This window comes from Hylaeus anthracinus, unplaced genomic scaffold (genome assembly GCF_026225885.1).
Source record: "Hylaeus anthracinus isolate JK02 unplaced genomic scaffold, UHH_iyHylAnth1.0_haploid 11985, whole genome shotgun sequence".
Classification (NCBI taxonomy): domain Eukaryota; kingdom Metazoa; phylum Arthropoda; class Insecta; order Hymenoptera; family Colletidae; genus Hylaeus; species Hylaeus anthracinus.
Genome location: NW_026534333.1, coordinates 1,867,341 through 1,885,181, shown reverse-complemented (window position 1 = coordinate 1,885,181; position 17,841 = coordinate 1,867,341). Strand labels below are relative to the sequence as shown.

The 17,841-nt window shown below is 42.4% G+C and overlaps 1 protein-coding gene across 1 annotated transcript; it reads right to left on the bottom strand.

Annotated features, from left to right (window-relative positions):
* Window positions 1-2,671: 2,671 nt before the first annotated feature.
* On the bottom strand, window positions 2,672-15,838 carry LOC128886696 (uncharacterized). The gene is made up of 17 exons (XM_054141819.1): window positions 15,805-15,838; window positions 13,433-13,496; window positions 12,899-13,004; window positions 12,655-12,753; window positions 12,371-12,554; window positions 11,697-11,883; window positions 10,880-10,968; window positions 10,102-10,375; window positions 8,345-8,426; window positions 8,005-8,157; window positions 7,641-7,836; window positions 6,865-7,043; window positions 5,584-5,950; window positions 4,526-4,872; window positions 4,064-4,381; window positions 3,400-3,516; window positions 2,672-3,336 (listed from the first exon to the last, which is right to left on the bottom strand). Exons 1-17 carry the CDS (start codon window positions 15,836-15,838, stop codon window positions 3,196-3,198), a joined length of 2,937 nt encoding a protein of 978 aa, XP_053997794.1. The 3' UTR covers window positions 2,672-3,195.
* Window positions 15,839-17,841: the final 2,003 nt, after the last annotated feature.

The following is a 17,841-nucleotide window of genomic DNA, read 5'->3' as shown; positions in this document are numbered from 1 at the left end:
ACTTTTCAAAATACAAGCTCCTAAAAATGGCCTCCTTTTCACCCCGAGAAACTTTCACCTTCCTTTAAAAAAAAAAAAAAAAAAAATAAGAACGACGCATCGAGTTACGGACCAAAATAGAAGCACCCTTTAAATTCCAACTAATGCCGTCGAAGAATAGGCGAAATCGTCGCACCCGTTCGAACTACTCTCCCGAAGAAAGACACGCGGGCGACTCGTCGTCAGCCGTGAAGCAACGAATTGACGGGACGCCTATTTTAGGGGAATTCACTTCGAATTTCTCCCCTTACAACTTTTTTCCGTCCTCCGCCATCCGCGGGACGTCAGTCTGCGACCCCTTCCGCGCCCCCTGTACCGTCTCCCCTCTCGCCGCGTATTACCTCGTCAGAAATTCAACCCTCGTACACAGCCATTTCGCAAATTCGATCTCCGTCCACACACGCTGGATGCGAACGTCTCTGCGTACCACGTCGAGACGAAGAGCAAGACGGAAACGAAGAAGTCAATGGCATTACGTCAAATCGTTGACGCAATTTTCGGTGAATAAAAGTTCGTCGCCCGGGAGCTCTGTCGTTTCACGAAATTTGTTAAAGTCGCCTGAATCGGAATTCTCGATTGTGCTGTATCGTCTGTATCGGTATTTACATTTATTTACAATATTATATCGTGAGTCCAACTATATCGACGAATTTAAAGGACAATCTGGTTTCTGTAAGGCTCGAAACGACCATGACTGAAAAAGTGAAAACAAAAGAAATGGCTAAGTAATATGAACAAATTTAGTTTCTCGTGATTTATGTAGAGTGTAACTGCATACCTACCGTAATCTAGGAATCGCACCAAAGGACGGGGAAAAAACGAGAGATATATTTATGTAAATCGAGCCAAGTATGGAGATACCTTGCACTTAGTTAATAAATATTTCAGCGTTAGCCAGATGTAAATTCTTAATAATTACAACTGACACGAATCAAGATCAGTGTGAAATTGTCAAATACTCTCTTCGAAATACCCAAATGTTTGCTCCCATCTTATGGACCTATAGTTTTTTTTAATACACAAACGGTTTTCCCAAAGCGGCTTCGGAATTTTATATTTCAACAAAATACAGTCAGGATAGTCGTGGCGCCTCAGCTGTCGTTTAAAAGAAAGAGATCTACTGCAAAGCCCGTGCCATTCGCGTTTCGTCGAAAACCAAAATCCCAAAGGCCCTTTCGCAAGACTCTTTACGCACAAGGAATTAAAGCGCGTTCCGTTTGTTCGCGGTAGCTAATCCCGAAAAGTACCGGATCGATTCGAACGAGACTTTCCTTAATATCTCCGGATTAATACGGAGTACGTAAAATCGCGATATCATAGCGAAAAGGGTGGGAAGCAAAGGAAGGGAGACCGGATAAATGAAACGTCGGACGTCGAACGATCTTGTTTCTCAAATTTCATTAAAGCTCGGCGCGAACAACGGTCGAAATGAAATTCTGCAGGCTACGACATTATCGAAACAGTGGCGGAGAGAGCGAAGTGCAACGATATAAAGAAGAAAGCCCCGGGAAAACGGCTAAGGCTCTGTTCAGTCTGCTAGAAATTTTCCCCGCGACGATTTCCTTTTATCTCTCCGCGCGGGGGCGTGAGACATGAGCACGACCTGACCCAACTTGATTCAAGTCCGCTTCGCGGGACGTGTAAGAGAGCGAGGAAACGGGGGAGAGGATAGCTTGAACCGGAAATGAAGGTAGATAGAGAACGTCGCCGGTGCAAACATACGCCGTTACCTTCTGTTGAGTAAATTTTATCGAATTCGGTGATCCCGCCGGCTTCGGGAAACGGGAACGGAAAAACCGTAATATGTATCACACGGTGGAGTACGCACGGCAAGTGCAAAGCGGCAGTGACATGTGTTATGTCGAATCAACGGCCAAAGACGGGTAAAAACTTGGGGGATTCCCCGTGGACTTTAAAATCCTTTCCGACGCCACGGCTACGCGTTGCAACAATCGCGTGTTTCGTACTTTTTGCTCCGGGTATTTCGTGCCCGATGCGTGGCGGAATATTAATCTGCCTGTACCGTTAAATTAAGAGAGCGATCCAGAATAGTTTAGAACGTTAACCCTTTCATCCTTTATTCGAAAAGCTTCGATATCGATCGCACAGGACAAACTTACGCTCGATGATTTTCTGCACACAATTTATTCTTCAACCTCGAAATTCAAATATAAAATACTATTCGAATTTATACAATGTAATCGGTCACGTTAAAAACAGAAACTCGGAAAATTAACAATGCATATTTGAACACGGGTCGCGTGCACGTTCGTGAGAATTGAAATTTACAAGCGATCGGGCGGACGCTGCGAAAAAATGCAATGTTTTTTTTTTTTTCCCCTCTGTATATCTCTCTTTCTCCCGTGAATAAAATCATTAGCATTCGCGCGAATCGCGAAACCTCATTTGAATTCCCGATGCATGGTATGATGCACCCGTTTCTAGAGACTCCGACGAATATCCGTGTCAATTTTTATTTGTGTGTTTTCTGTTTTTTGTTCCGTCCATATTTTTTTTTTATATATATTTTTTTCTTTCGTGCGGTGCGCATCGAGGCGAGCGAATACGCGACTCTCGAATAAAACGATTACTCGAATATAGGAAAAATTTGAGCTAAAAAAAAAAAAAAAAAAAGAAAGAAAGAAAGAAATTCGAACTCAGCACCGTCTTCCGCAATTTGTGATAAAGGTTCCGTTCGAAAGTTTCCAAGCCGTCGAAACTACGATTTCTGCCCGATTCGGCGCGAGAATCGGCCGAAAAAAAAAAATTGGCTACAGTAAAACGACGCGTAAAGAAATTGAGAAAAAAAAAGATTCAGCGCGAGAATAACGTCTAACAGGATAAAATCGATGCGCGCGGGACGGTCGAGCACAAGAATTCTAATAAACAGCATTCGAGTCCAAGGGGTATAAAACAAAATTCTACTAATCGCACGCGGTCAACGAATCGTCGAACCGGATCGGCCGATACGATGGAATCCGAATCAAGGCGTTCGTCCACGTACGAGCGATTCGCACGTCCGAAGTGCTCTAATTAAATCCTCCGCAGCCACGGGGAGATATCAGCGGTCGCCGACAAAGTTCCTAACGTCGCACGACACTCTTTCACGGCGAGGCAAGACTGAAGGGGGTTTCGGGGATGGAATCGGATTCTTCGTCAATCGAGATCGGGCAGACCGCCGGTGCAGCAGAAGCTGTCCCTGGAATCCTTTTGGGCTCTCTCGTAATGGCTGCCGGGCGAGGTGTCTTTCAGACGGTTATCGAAATTCAGAAAGTCCGAGTCGCACGGACTGCAAGCCTGCGTGAACAGGAAAATGATTGTTACGACGGACTACGGAGGGGTTGCTGTGTGATGATTTACTTGGAGAAAGAAACTGTCGGGGACGCCATTTTCGGCGATCTGCCTCTCCAATCGGGGGGATGAAATCACCGTGTTGTCGTCCACGTTGTTGCAAAAACCTCCTGCGGCGTCCATCATCTTTAAAATAACAGAGTTCTTTACACGCAAGGGGAATCGCTGGATATCTCTGAAAGTGTTAGGTAGACCGGAAATAATCGAAGTAATGTCGTTTCTTTCGCATTAAATTCAAACAAATTTTCCAATAAATTTCTATCTTTAATTCGTCATATTTTCAATGCCAACAAAATCGATGAGCTCGATGAACGACAAACAAATATTTCAGATTGCAAAAACGACCATTGCTTTCCAGTCCACCTAATATATAGTTTTGGTTCAGTTGTGGGAATTGGGAACAAGTTCCCGAGCTTCGCTAGCTTTGGAGTAAATTGAAAATTGTTTATGGAATTCGTCTTCGTAAAATGCGTTCGTACATCGCGGAGCAATCGTGAAAATCGTAGCTAAACGCCAACTGGAGCAGCTCGGGCGAGGACCTCGTTCGAGCGATTCTTGTGATTTCGTAATATTGGGATTCTTTCAAATTTTCGATTAAAAGAGATGGAAAAATTCGAAACAAGAGCACGATTAATGGTTCGTATAAATTAAAGGGTAACGTGAAGTTTTTTACCAATTTAGTTTTCTCTTCGACGACCTCCACGACGTTGCCATCCTCCGTGCTGGTGATAATGCCCGTTCCCAACTTCTTTCCAAGAATCTTTACCTCCTTCCTGCATCCGCCGAAGGTGTTCACGACGTTGGTATCGCAGCCGTTCGTGTTCGAAGCTGTGTTCTTCAAAAACTGCTCGTACGAACTTAGTAATTTGATGTCTGAATACTGAGGCGCCATGATTTCCTGAGCGTGGTTCTTGGGGCCCAAGATTTTCACTTCGCCCAAGCCGGAGAACAGCTTCGACGATGATAGACAATTCATTTTACTGCCCAGGACCTTCGCATGAAACATCGAACTTCGTTTAAAATTAGGTTATTCAAATTGGCTATTTAAAATGAACCATTTCAACTATTTAAACTTAACCTAACTGTTTAGAATTAACGGTTCTCCCAACATATTTCCTTGTTTCGAAAGCGTTACCTTGGTTTTTTGATGTATCGAACCCAACAGCTTCATGTCCGCCTGGCTGATGGGTATCAATCCTGCGTCAGACTCGCTGTCGTCGAAAACAGAGGGTAACTTCATCTTGGAGTCGTAGACAGAGTGATGGTCTTCCATGGTCGAGTTGCCCAGAATATTCAAATCCTCCGTCAGGCTCGTGTTGCTCTTCAGGTACGGAAGCGATTCGCTCAGCATCGACAACGGTGGATGACTTTTCAGCAACAGGGAGGATATCGATGCCTGCGACGCGTTCGAAAGGGTAGAAAAGTCGCTTCGATGGCTGAGAATGCTCGTTAATTCTTGTTGGTTCGATGGCAGTCCTATGCCTAGAACGAAATTTAGCGAAACATGTATCTAAGAAGCTTCGAAAATCTTTCTTTTATAGATTACATAATGTCGTCGACGGTCTCGTTAAGGAGCTTCAGACAATTTAAGAGATACAAATATTTGAGTTCTAGTTGAGGCGTTATTTCATAACCGAGTACCACGAGCACTGTTACGAGCTTGAGAAAACTTTACTGTCAATGAAAAATTATGATTACTTGTTGCTTAACAATTTTTCAGCAAAATAAATTTGACGAGCGTAATTTAACTTCGATAGAAACGTTTTCCGACACTTCGTTATATACCTTGATATAAATTGAACGAACGCGCATATGCACGTAGGATGGGCGCGATAAAGGCGGCATGGCTTTTCAAGTGGACACCCGTCGGCCGAAATCAAAGGGACGCGCACACGTGCACCCCGGAAGCGTATCTTTTTTGTTTATAAGACTGATTGTAAGCAGCGAGAGTCAAACAGACGGTAATCGGAGAAGCACAGTCAAGCGCCAGTCATCGACAGGTCTCCGACGTGTGAAGTTGTATATATATATATCCATCAATTTATATCAGGTATATCTTGCTTCGATAAAAGAACTACTTTTACTCCGCCTAATCAGTCGATCTCGTGGTGCTGCGTATATTTTCATTAGAAACTTCAAAGTGGCTCGCAAACAACTGTCCAATAAATAATAGCGACGCAGAGAGCCTTATACCTTCGTCTTCGTGTTCGTTGACAGCCGCGCCGCCATCGATGGACAAAGGTTTCGAGCCGAGGATCAAATCATCGATTTTCGGCTGCGAGAGGAAACTAATACCGTCCACGAAACGATCCTCGAGGCCCTTGCTGTCAAGAATTCTGATGTCCTTGTCCTCCAGGATCTCGATAGTGTCCATCGGCACGGGCTTCTGCGTCGATGCCGAGTCGAGTACCATGATCTGATTATCGGAATCCCCGATGATGACGTCCCCGTTGCCGCGCATATTCACCACATTGATTGCGTCCGCTTCCTCGCCGTCCAGGATGGTCACGTCGTGGGAGTTCTGCGCCATCAAGTCGCGGGCTTCGCTGTTCGTCATCACCTGCCCAAAGGAATTGGCTAAGTACAGTAAATACAACGATACTCGAAAATCTAACGATTATCTGAACGTCTAAATGGGTTTAATAAATAAAGTGATGCCAAGTATGGTTTCAGTTTTCGAGCCTTTGGAGTCTCTTCTTTCCTATGTACATAGTATCACAAGTACATGTAAGATTGCAAGGAAGATCGCAAATTCCTTTGAAAATCAATCGATGATTAACAATGCTCTCGCTACATTAAAACAGGGTAAAATAAAAAAAAAAAAGATAGCGTATGCTTAACAGGGATGCGTCGTCCTTGATAGCTCCGATGCATCAGTTGCAGAGATATACAGGGTGTAACCGTATACAGGGTGTCCCAAAACTCGGGGAGGAGTCGGAAATGGAGGGTAGCTGAGACGATTTCGAACAACAATTTCCTTTGCAAAAATGTCGGATGGGGCTTCGTTGAGGAGATATTGAGAGAAAACCCCGACCAATCAGAGCGCGCGTAGACCGTTGGAGCGGCCGCGGTAGCGTAGGCTACGCGCGCTCTGATTGGTCGGGGTTTTCGCTTGATATCTCCTTAACGAAGCACCATCCGACATTTTTGCAAAGGAAATTGTTGTTCGGAATCGTCTCAGCTACCCCCAATTTCCGGCTCCTCCCCGAGTTTTGGGACACCCTGTATACGGTTACAACCCTGACAATTTCAAAATTTCATGTAATTACAGATATTCCGAAGGCCTTGAAGAATTTACTTTTCGACCGCTAGGAAGAAAAGCACCCGTTTAAATGCTCGCTACGAACCGTTCTACTCGAGGAGAGGATCCTAGGAAAGAAGCCACCACACCCGAAGTAACGCAGCCCGTTTCTAGGGTGCACGCAATAACCACCCGTACACAAATACGAAAATCATAATCGATCCGTTCATCACCTCGTAACGACCATCCTCGGTCGCTCGCACGAATTGTATTCCACCCTGGGCGGCCAATTCCAGCAGCTCGTTGCAATCCTCCATCGCCGAGGATACGACAAGACCGTTCTGGCGATCTGGCTCGTTTCTCGGGGCCTCGGTGTACGTGAACTGAGAATCCAATGCCGTGACCAGGCTCTCTGTCGACAATGCACCAAATAAAGACCACATAGCCGCGACAGTTCGAAAAACATCGCCGCTATAACGAGCCAATTATCGACGGACAACGACGTCCCAGCATTCGCGACGAATTCCTCGCGACTGGGTGTTATCGAGTTAACGTCGTGTCGCGAAACGATTAGATCGCTGAGAACGTTGGGATCGATTCGCGATGAAAGGGCACCCGTTCAAGTCTCATGGGACTGTTCGCGCCTAAGGACGTGCGGCGAGTTTTACGAGCGTTTGGGAAGGTTTCGAATGGAATTGTATTCAACTCGATAAAAAGCAAGACGACACTTTGGACGTTTGGACATTTAATTTAGAATCGTGATCTATTTCCGGGGATATATTTTTGTAACTTTTGAGCGAGGAGGATCTTGCTCCTCTCCTCCTTCATTGACCTTTTAATATTCTTTCGAAGCAGGATCTTTCGTACAAAAATTATTTTCTGATTCTATTTGCAGCTCTGTGCGATCTTGACGCTTTAGTTTTGCACAAGAAGTAGTGGACACCCTCTCGACCTCAAATTCCCACGTAAGACCTAACGCGATCCTTCGTTTGACAACAAGAATCGTCACCGTGTTCATTTTCAGGTCCGGGTGGCTCAACGATGAAACTGATCTTTCCATCGAGATCCACGTTCTGGATCACAGTGGCCACCACGGGTACTTTGATCTGTACAGCCTTGATTCTGTCCGCATCGGATGCGATCGTCGGGCTCAGAGTCATCTTCCCCGCCATTCGTAGATCCTCGGCCGTCGCTGGCGTCAAAATCTAAGACAATCGATGATATACGTTTCATTAATCGAGTTCATTTTGATTTCAGTTTTCAAGAAGATGAAATTCCTCGAGCTCGTGTCTATTTCATAATTAGATCGGATTGTACGCGCGTGTTCGCTAGTTTTAAGCGAAGTTTGAGGATATTTTGAAGGAGAGACTTACATTTTTGTGAGTTCCAGTTGGGGAGACTTTGACGAGGACAGGAATTCCTTTGGCTGGTTTCAAGAGGGCGAAGGGCGTTTGACCTTCGAGGACTGCCATCTCCATCGCCTTCGTATCGATCTTGTCGATCACCACGGACTCCATGACGTCAGGCTATACAAAACAGACAGTGATTATAGAATTTGTTATTCCATTCGTCCTGAATTTAGACTATAGTTTGTAAAGCGTTCTATTATCGTTTTTATTAACAGTGTTTCTGTTATTATTCTGTTGTTATTCTAACGCGTTGAAAAGTATTTCTAGCGAACGTGACAACTGATTCCATAACAGAGATACTAACCGCGATCAGTGGATCCTTGTTCCTAACTTCGATGGTCTGATTGCGATCCCCATTGGGCAATTGCACGATCCTGACGTTTTTACTGGAAGTTGAACGTTATCGAGTTTCATGCAACCGATATTTACGAGCGTAAACGTCGTCTCGAATTTTTAACAATTCTCGACTCATTCGCCATTCATTCGACACATGTCGCCAAGATTTCATAACGATTTCTTTGCATGTTTAATGTAATAACTATAATTCATCGAGCTTCTTAAACGTTAAGGGTGGATAAATATATCGCTTCGTTCTGTACAAATTGCTAACAAAACGAGCATCTGACGGATACCGTCCGAGTGTATTCTTGAACGACATGTTGAGCTTTGCAATCAAGAAGCACGCGACATGACTGTGTAATGCGAGTGGAAGAGGTTAAATTGCACAGTGATTGGAAAGCGAATTAGTTACAGTCTGTTAGTTGGCCAAATGAGAGTGGTCGAGACAAGCCACAAGTTCATGTCAGAATCAACGCTAGAACCGCTCACTGAATAACAGATAGAAAGATCGTTTCATCTTGCGTACGTTATCAAATGATAATTGATTCTCTTTCTCAGCCATCAAGAATCTAGCAACCTATTCATTGAACGAATTATTACTCGAATAGTATCGTTGAAATACTCGCGTTGGGATATTGCTATACGAGTTTTCGAAAATTACTATTCGTGTGTAATTATTCGAGCATCGTTATGTTAATATTATTATTCAAACGAGTATCGATACATGTGCGATATTTGGATAATGCGGATACTAGTGACGTATTTAAATATTACATCATCGGTTGATTCAGGTCACGACCGCGTATGAACACCGTTGCGGTGAGTGAAATCGATGAATTTTAGATGACCAATAATCGGTACATATATAAACACTCCCGAATGCCGGTGCATACGTACGTAGAAATCGAAAAAGAGAAAAGAAATCTAGATATTGGAGCAGTATAACTATATTTACATATAAACAAATTCCACAGGAAGCTCTCCTGTCTGTTCATCCGAACGACTTCTTTTTAACCGATATAAGGGGTTCACCAAAAGAAGCTTCAAGATTCTATTCTTTTAATGAAAAAATACACACCCGTCAGACACGTGCTTATTATACATACGAAAACCAATATCTTTCTAATTAAAGGAACGAGGAGCAATGGTCACCCAAATCAATTCTCCGTTCGAATAATTGTCCACATAATTTAACCACGTTGGTAGTTTCGATATTAAATACCATCTTTCACTTGAAATAAAATAAAAAAAAAAAAAAAGAAATGGATACACTCCCATTACCGTTCTCTAAAAAAAAAATTCTAAAACCCTTTTTGGGACAACTCTCGATCGCCAGATAATTGAAGCGCGACGCGCATGTTTCGCCCACGAAAAAATAACAAACATCCCCTCTTTTTGCCCGCCACCAGCGGCGCAACCCTTCATGTCTGATCTTTCTTTCTCCCCGCGCATATAAAATGCAACGTATCGACTACAGATCGTGCATTACGACATCGCGAAGGGTTGGCGCGCTCCCTAGATACAGGTTCCGACGAGGACCGTCCGTGAAAGATCGGTAGGAGTCAATTTACGAAAAAGGGGGATACGACGTGGCGCAAGGCGGGAAAAGCGCCTGGTTTTTCGCTGACTGGAAAAATCAACATTCCAACGGCGTGCATTCATCCGCGCGGAAAGGCTGTCAGTCGATGAACGAATTAAGCATCATTCGCGACGTCTACCTACTTTCTTATGATGTTCGGATCGTTCACTCCCGGCTGGGATGCGGTCGGATGTCGATACTTTATGCCGTGCTTGTACTCCTCGTGCGATCTCAAAGAGAATCGACGCGGAAACTCTTTGCCGCAGATTCCGCACACGTACTGCATTTTCTCCGCGTGTGCGTGCGCTTTGACCTTGTGGCAGACCAAATTCGACATTTGATTGAAGCCTTTGCCGCAGAGCTCGCATTTGTACGGCCTCTCGTTCGTATGAGTAAATACGTGGTTCCTCAAATTGCCTGACAACGAAACGTGTATTTAGCCGTTAGCGCTTGTTATCGTTTTGTGCATCGCGCAATGTGATCGCAGAAATTCGGGCCTGTTTGCGGGAGGGTGTTTCGTATAATTATCAAGTGGTAGGTGAAAACGACTGTTTGGTTATATATTTAATCTCGAATAGTTCGATAATTAAAATGTTCCGGTTCTTTGGTTCTCGGAAACAAGTTCACTGGATGAGATTATTTTGTTGGCAACGTTTTTGATCGAGGTTTATTAAAGTCACTTTCGAGCATAAATGTATCAAATGGAGGATGTAGCATGAAAATTGAAAGTAATATAGATTGTAAAAGTTTCCGAAACTTTAGTACAGGAATTTATATTTAATTTGATAGGAATTTGTTTGCAAGGCCAAAGAAACAGAGAATTGCTGCTTATTAAATTGAGAAATGAAATGTAAACGTGTACGAAATAAACAAACAGAATTATTATTAATTCGATGGAAACATTGCAGGAGAAATAATTACCTTTTTGATGGAATCCCTTCCCGCAAACCTGGCACTTGTGCGGCTTGTGTTCCGAGTGAGTTTTCCGATGGGAGATCAACGTAGACACTCTGCAAAAACGAGAAAGATATTTAATTCGGTACAAGTATCCTAACAAGTGTCCCTTGAAAATGTAAAGGATAACCAGTCGTGGATTTCCTGTGCGTAACGAATTTAAGCAAGTTCATTTAAAGGCCGCGCTTTATTAAAATTAATTTGTGGAAAAACAAAAATGTCGCGCTCGTTAAAAATTTCCTTCCGCGTTTCGCGATTTCGCCGCGATTCAAAACGCTAATGAGCTACGCGCGTGTACGTGACGTTATTATATTCCTGACGGAAATTGCAGTTTTAATTTCTCTACGCACCGTACGTTAAAAAAAAATACCTCAAGCGACGGTTGAGCGGAGTGAGTTGAGAAAAATATCGACTTTTATCGTTTCCTTGAGTTTTCGTTGTTAGATCGGATGATTCCTGGACAACTTTGGGGCAAGTTGCTAAACCTACGCACTAAAACGTCGAAAGTTCTGTTGCGTTAGAGATTCGGTAAGACTGAACAAAATTGAACTGATTAAAGCGCTATGGAATTTGAGGAATTGACGAATGACGGGTAAAATTCATTTCGCAGTGTTCCAAATTAATAATATCATCCACAAAAATGCTTTAAAAATGTTATCAAGCCACCCCGTTGAATCGAGCGGGCGACGAATAGGACGTACAGCGCGCGATAGGAAAAGCTGAAAGTAAGTCGAAATCAGAGAAGGACGTCGCGGAGGAATTACGTATCGATTCACGTGCTGACCTGTTGAAAGTTTTCTTGCAAAATTCACAGACGTACGGTCGGGCGTCGCTGTGTATCGCCTTGTGCTGGCTCAGTGTCGATAACTGGCGGAAAGCTTTGCCGCAAGCTTCGCATTTAAAGTTCCTCTCGTCGGTGTGAGTTGGCAAATGTCTCATCAAGGTGTACTGATGCCGGAACTCCTTCGAACCTAGTTGGAATATCAAGCTTCAAGCACTTTTCCCCGAGTGTTTGACCGAGTGGAGGTTGGATCGAGCAGAGAATCTCTCTTTATCCTCGATTCAACCCTCGGGTGACTTGTGGGATCATTGCTGAGCAATCTATGTATTCTGCGCTTTAATTATATTGTCCTCGAATTCGGCACCGATTCATCTTGTACTTTTGTTCATATTATCGATAGGTACCGTGAATCTATCTAATTTTAATTAGATACAAATTAAATAAATTCGAGGTGGAGGAGCGTTAATTTATATTTAAAAAAGGGTTCGCTGAAAGGAATCGTATTTTTGTTGGTAGAGAATTGAATAAAGAGTGAGTATTGGAGTAGTTATAGTAAATAATTCGTTATTTTTAATTTCTCAGAAATAACGGAAGTGTGGTTTCTTTTTTAAAGTATAGAAGTAATTATCGAGTTTAAAGTGATCGATATTTTAATCGTTTGGTGTAAAGTTACTCACAAATTCCGCACTCCCATATTTTCAGTGTCTTCCCATCGCGCTTTAGGTACTTGACAAAATGGAGCTTCGATCTTGGATCATCTTTATCGATCATACGAGTGGCGGACGAGGAAGGAGCCTCCGCGACAGGATGCGAGTACACCATAACGTTATCTTCGGGCATATTGGCATGTTGTTCCAAAAGCTGAAGAAGGCGAGCATAGAAGACAACAAATCACTTTGCATAAAAGATTTCCGAAGTCTATACGAAGTGAACGATATTTCATTTATTTGATTTTAATTACCTTGTATTTATAAGCGTCCTTTCCAAGCAATTTTGTTACACTCCCGTCGATATTGATCACCTCGGAGTCTATGGCTACATCCAGATTCATGCAATCATTCTAAAAAAAAGTATTTCTTTTCTCATTAATATCTGTAGACGGTGAAACGTGGACAGAAAATTTTACACAGATAATAGTATATCGTAAAGATTGGTATTTATAAATTCCATAAGAACAATAACGGAGGAAGCAATTAACGGTTTACCTGGATTAACTGATGGTCATTGGTACACGGCAAACCAGGTACGACGGTGACATCGTTCCTCCCATCGCAGTCTCCAGTCTCTTCTTTCACGTAAACTTCGTAAACACTAACAACGCAGTAACGATAATCATTTTTCGCAATCCTTTTCAAAAAATATATAAGATAGCAGTTTTTCTAATGGAAAAAAAAATTATTATTCCGTGCTCGTCCGATGATTTTACAACGAAGAAACAAAAATACACGAATGTAGTCCGTATACTGATTCGGCAATATTTCGTCGACTCCGTGCCACTATATTTCAAATCCCTCCGGATAGCGGGGGGGGGAATAAAATAAAAGCCCGTTGCGTTACTCCACAAGCGTCTATTTAATTAAACAGAGTCGCCGTGTTATTTTTAAATTTCCCGAGTATTTCCATGAAAATAAAAGGACAGAGAATCGGGGAATTAAAGCCAAGGGTAAACGTGATTACGGTGTAATCACTTAGGTCTAACACCGACGCAACCCTGACGCATGTAAATGGTTTAAGCTCACCTGATGACCTCGTCTGGAATGGAACGGGAGAATTGCACCTGCGGATCTTCGTACTGGGACTCCCCTGAAAAGTTCAACAGAGTTTCGTGAAAATTGCCTGTGTTGTCTCAGAAATAATAATTCCGCCCCCACTGCGGCTGGTTGGCCGGTTAATTCTGAAAAGAACGTCGCGCGATCGTCGAAACGCGTTTAAATTTATGGAAATCAGCGTTGTCGACATTTTGTTCTGTAAATTAGACATGGAACTATGGCAATTAAAATATTTCTGAGACACTCCGAAAGATTGGAATGTTAAGAACGTTGGTCGAATGACAGATGATGAATGAAAACTTCTCGTAGAAATTTATTCGCACAGAACGGGGTATTCGAGTAAGCCGTAATTCCAATGGATTAGATTTTATACCAATTTCATACAAATTCTATCAAATTTCATACAAATTCTATCAAATTTAAGCATCCTTCGATCAAAAAGGAAAGGAGAAGTTGATCTCGTTACGTGACTTTTCCTAAAGAACTTATACATTTATCCTTTTCTCCTAATTTATGCATAAAACTGTTTGTACAGGTTCGTTATAAACAGATTTACGGAAAGTTAAGAACTCGTAACAAGGAGCATCGCTAAATAATTACACGATCAAGGTGAAATTATTTATCTGTCGATACTCTTCAAGTCGAGGACTGAAAATATCGATCGTTTCTTAGAAGAAAGTTCTTTAGAATCTTACTGAAAAAGGAGAACGCGATGTTCTCGCAGTCTAATACCTCTCGCGACGGAACGATCTCTTTGTCTCCTTTTTTTTAAAAAATTAATAAACCATCGCCAGCTACAGCTGCTATTACGTCGGCACATTTTTTATGCTCTCTATGAAATTTGATCGCGCTCAAGTAAAAGAATTCGTAATGGGATGGAATGAATAAATTGCGTTACCCATTTTATGTCGATTAAAAGCTCGAATTCCCAGTTATCATTTTTTAAGCCAAGTTGCGACCCTATTTCACTGCAATTTAGGAATATCTTAAGAGTAACGTAACAAAGTAGAAATAGGCTTTCGATTTAAAAACGAAAAATTGGGAATGATAAATAAAATTAATATAGATAATTAATTCGCACTGTTCGATAATTGTTCGAGAATGCTTCATAATTTATTTACGTTGACGGTATCTTAACTAATGATTCGTGGAAAATGCGTCATGGACTGGTACGTTTCGAGTGCGTTGTTTGAAATAAACTAATTTAAATGGACTTTGCGATGCAGGTGCCTCGCCATTGCGATCGCTATATACTACATACAATGTATGGTCGTCGAGCGATGAGCTCATGCTCTCGAGACAATGTTGCGCCCAACGGACGGATTCGTCTCACTACTGATTCCAGTAATCCGATCGCAATATTCATCCAAGGCGTTAGATTTCTATACGTTGATTTATAGAAATTAAAAGAGATTAATAAAGTATGACACAATTTCAGCTATGAGACAAAATTAGTGCCAATCGTTTTTTCTAGAAAAGTTGTTGAACTAATGGACTTATTTGAAAAAAAAAGAAAAAAAAAAGTTTAGAAAGACCCAATTGAAAATATAGTTGATTTAATAAATAGCGATGAAGATATTTCAATGATTCCCTGTTTATATGTCTCCAAACAAATATCTGGGGTACATTAAAAAATAATGAAGAGAAATGACAAGTAACGGTTAAGACATAAAAAATTATATTCCTGAGACTAAAGAGAATTACTTACAAAAATCAACAACTTTCTAAATATATGCGAGACTAACAAATACCTGTGAATTTACATATTTCAAACACCCAGGCACCTTTCCACGACGATCATTTCACCAATACCGTTCACCGCTACAAAAAACATATATATTTCCGAGTACACGAAACACAACGAGAGCAATGGATCCCAAGAACACGGCCCTAAAATCGCCCGAAATCCATCTGCACGAGCGACGCTACGACCACGATAAACGCGCGCTGTTCAGAAAATCGGCACCGCGCGTCCACTGAAATCAACGAAAGAATCGGTAGCCATTGTCACGTCGAAATCGTAGCTTCCCCGGTCGACCCGTCGCGTACGATTGGAAAGACGAAGAGAAAAGACTGTCAAAGCGGCGGTATTTCGAGGTTCGCGATCGGCAGAAGACCGACATTGTCGGTCCTCGCCTTTTTTCCGGCCGCTGTCCGCAAATAAACGAAAGCCGCCATTATCACAGCTCATTTTTCACGGACGGAGGCGCGACAGACCGGCGAGAGACTTCCCGGCGCGTTAACGCGATCAGAAATTCGCCCGGTGCGCGAACGGGCGGAAAGAAATGGACGGGAAACGCGTAAAATCGGTGAATTTTCCGTTTTTGTCGGCTGTTACTCACAGTTGTATCCTTGGAGGAGGTTGTTCTGGGACATTTCTTATCGCGGACCGTGCGTCAGCTTCGGAACCGTGCCAGTCTCCACGTGGACGTCCCGCAGCCTGACTCGCATCAATCGCTAACGAGGAATCGTTTCGGTCGGTCCCAAATCGGATCGCCCATATCGCCGCCAAACGGGCAACTTCGGAAATGCTGCGAGCCGTACCGCGCCTGCTTGTTCGCAAGCCCTTTTAACAGTTTTAACCTTTAACCTTACGATCGCCGCGAGATTTTATTTTCCATTTGGATAGAAGATGGTCGGAAAGCGAATATTTAGGGGAACGTGGCGCGCGATTGGGTTCCGAGGGCTAATTTTTAGTCTTTTCCATGTAACACTCTTTGAAATGTCGCTATTTCGGTGAAATAGTTGTTAATAGGGAACGACGTCCAGTAATTTAATGGGAACTGCGTCGTTGGATGATAATAACATGTCGAATTACATGTCGAAATTTCGAACACGTCGTTAAATATTAATGCCGTCGGAAACGTTACATCGGACATCGATTAAATATTAAACAGCGTTGTTGCACGCAAACTAAACCATTTACTGCGGTGGTTTCGATTCGATTATTGTTTAGCGCGATTTAATTTTTATATATAGAATGCCATGGCGATATTTAAGTAATATTCCACTCTAGCATTATAAAAAAGCAAATTCTATTTTAATTTTTCTATAATTGTCGTAATTTTACTAAGGTAATAAACGAATTGTGTTTGTGTAAAGTATAAGTATCTTCGTAGCAGTAGCGATGAATTATCTTTTCATGCATTAAACTGAAGAATCTTTACGAAGGAAATCGATACATCGTATTGCGAAGTATTGTACTGATTTTTCATGTTTTTTTACTTCGTGTTGTTGCGATTGTAACAGCACTACATTGGTAGTTTCTCTAATTTTTGTTTGTACTCGGTCCACTGGGAGTGCTAAGAAGGTATCAACCGCGTGGATACTCGTTTCTTACATCGGTTATGCGACCAGCCTATATCTTTCAAACTATTTTGCGTATATTTATAAGAAAATTTATGCATCTGAGCGAGATATGTATAAGCAGCGGTGCAAAGTTTCAAACTAATATCTTCAGGGGTTTGTCTCGTGTGACGGGTCGAAAAATAGACGATCGTTGTGATTCTTTTTAAGGAAAACAACACCGACGGATTAAAATGAAACTTTCTATGCTCGCCTGGCTCATGAACACATACGAATTTTTCTATACTAATATACAATTCTTTTGTGTATAAACGTAGAGTGATATTTCGACACTATGCTCAGTTCGTCCAGTAATTAAAAATAGAGAAACTAGACGTGTACCTGTGCTTTACAGACAAAAAAAAAAAAGAATTCCATTTAATTCCTTGATGTAAAAAACATATTCATTAGTAAGAATCTCCTTGCATATTTCAAAATTCAAATCCCACGTGCGCATAAGAAAGTACCGTCCACGATAAGGCCGCCATTTTGAATAAAAATGAACTTTCAGAGGGAACGAAAATATTTCCATACTCTAAAAACGATACACATTTATACATCGTATATCCGAACCAACCAAATAATTCGTTCCACCCCAAAATAATTCCTAAAAATTCAACTCTTCACGTCGGATCCCCACTCTTCCGCCATCTCTTCCTCGTCGGATCTCCGCCGGTCCCGATCCCAACGCCGCGTTAATATTCCAAGAAACACCCAAATTCTGTCCGATCGACGAACCAACGGAAAACCATCTTCCATCGTCGAAGTCCCCGGAATTACCCACCCCGTCTCTGTTTTCGAATTCCGAACAGGTACATCCACATCGGTGTTCTCTGGCTCGCCGGTGCGGTCCGCGGCATACTTGCCTGACTCAATTATTACTTGCTACTTCTTGTTACCCGCTGTTTAAGTTGCCTCAACCCTTCCTTCCTCTGCTATTCCACTCAACCCCCCCGAGCTCGCCCGCGCTAACTATACATCGATAGGGGTTGCGCGAAGGAGACGAAAACCTATCGCTTACCATCATGGTATGC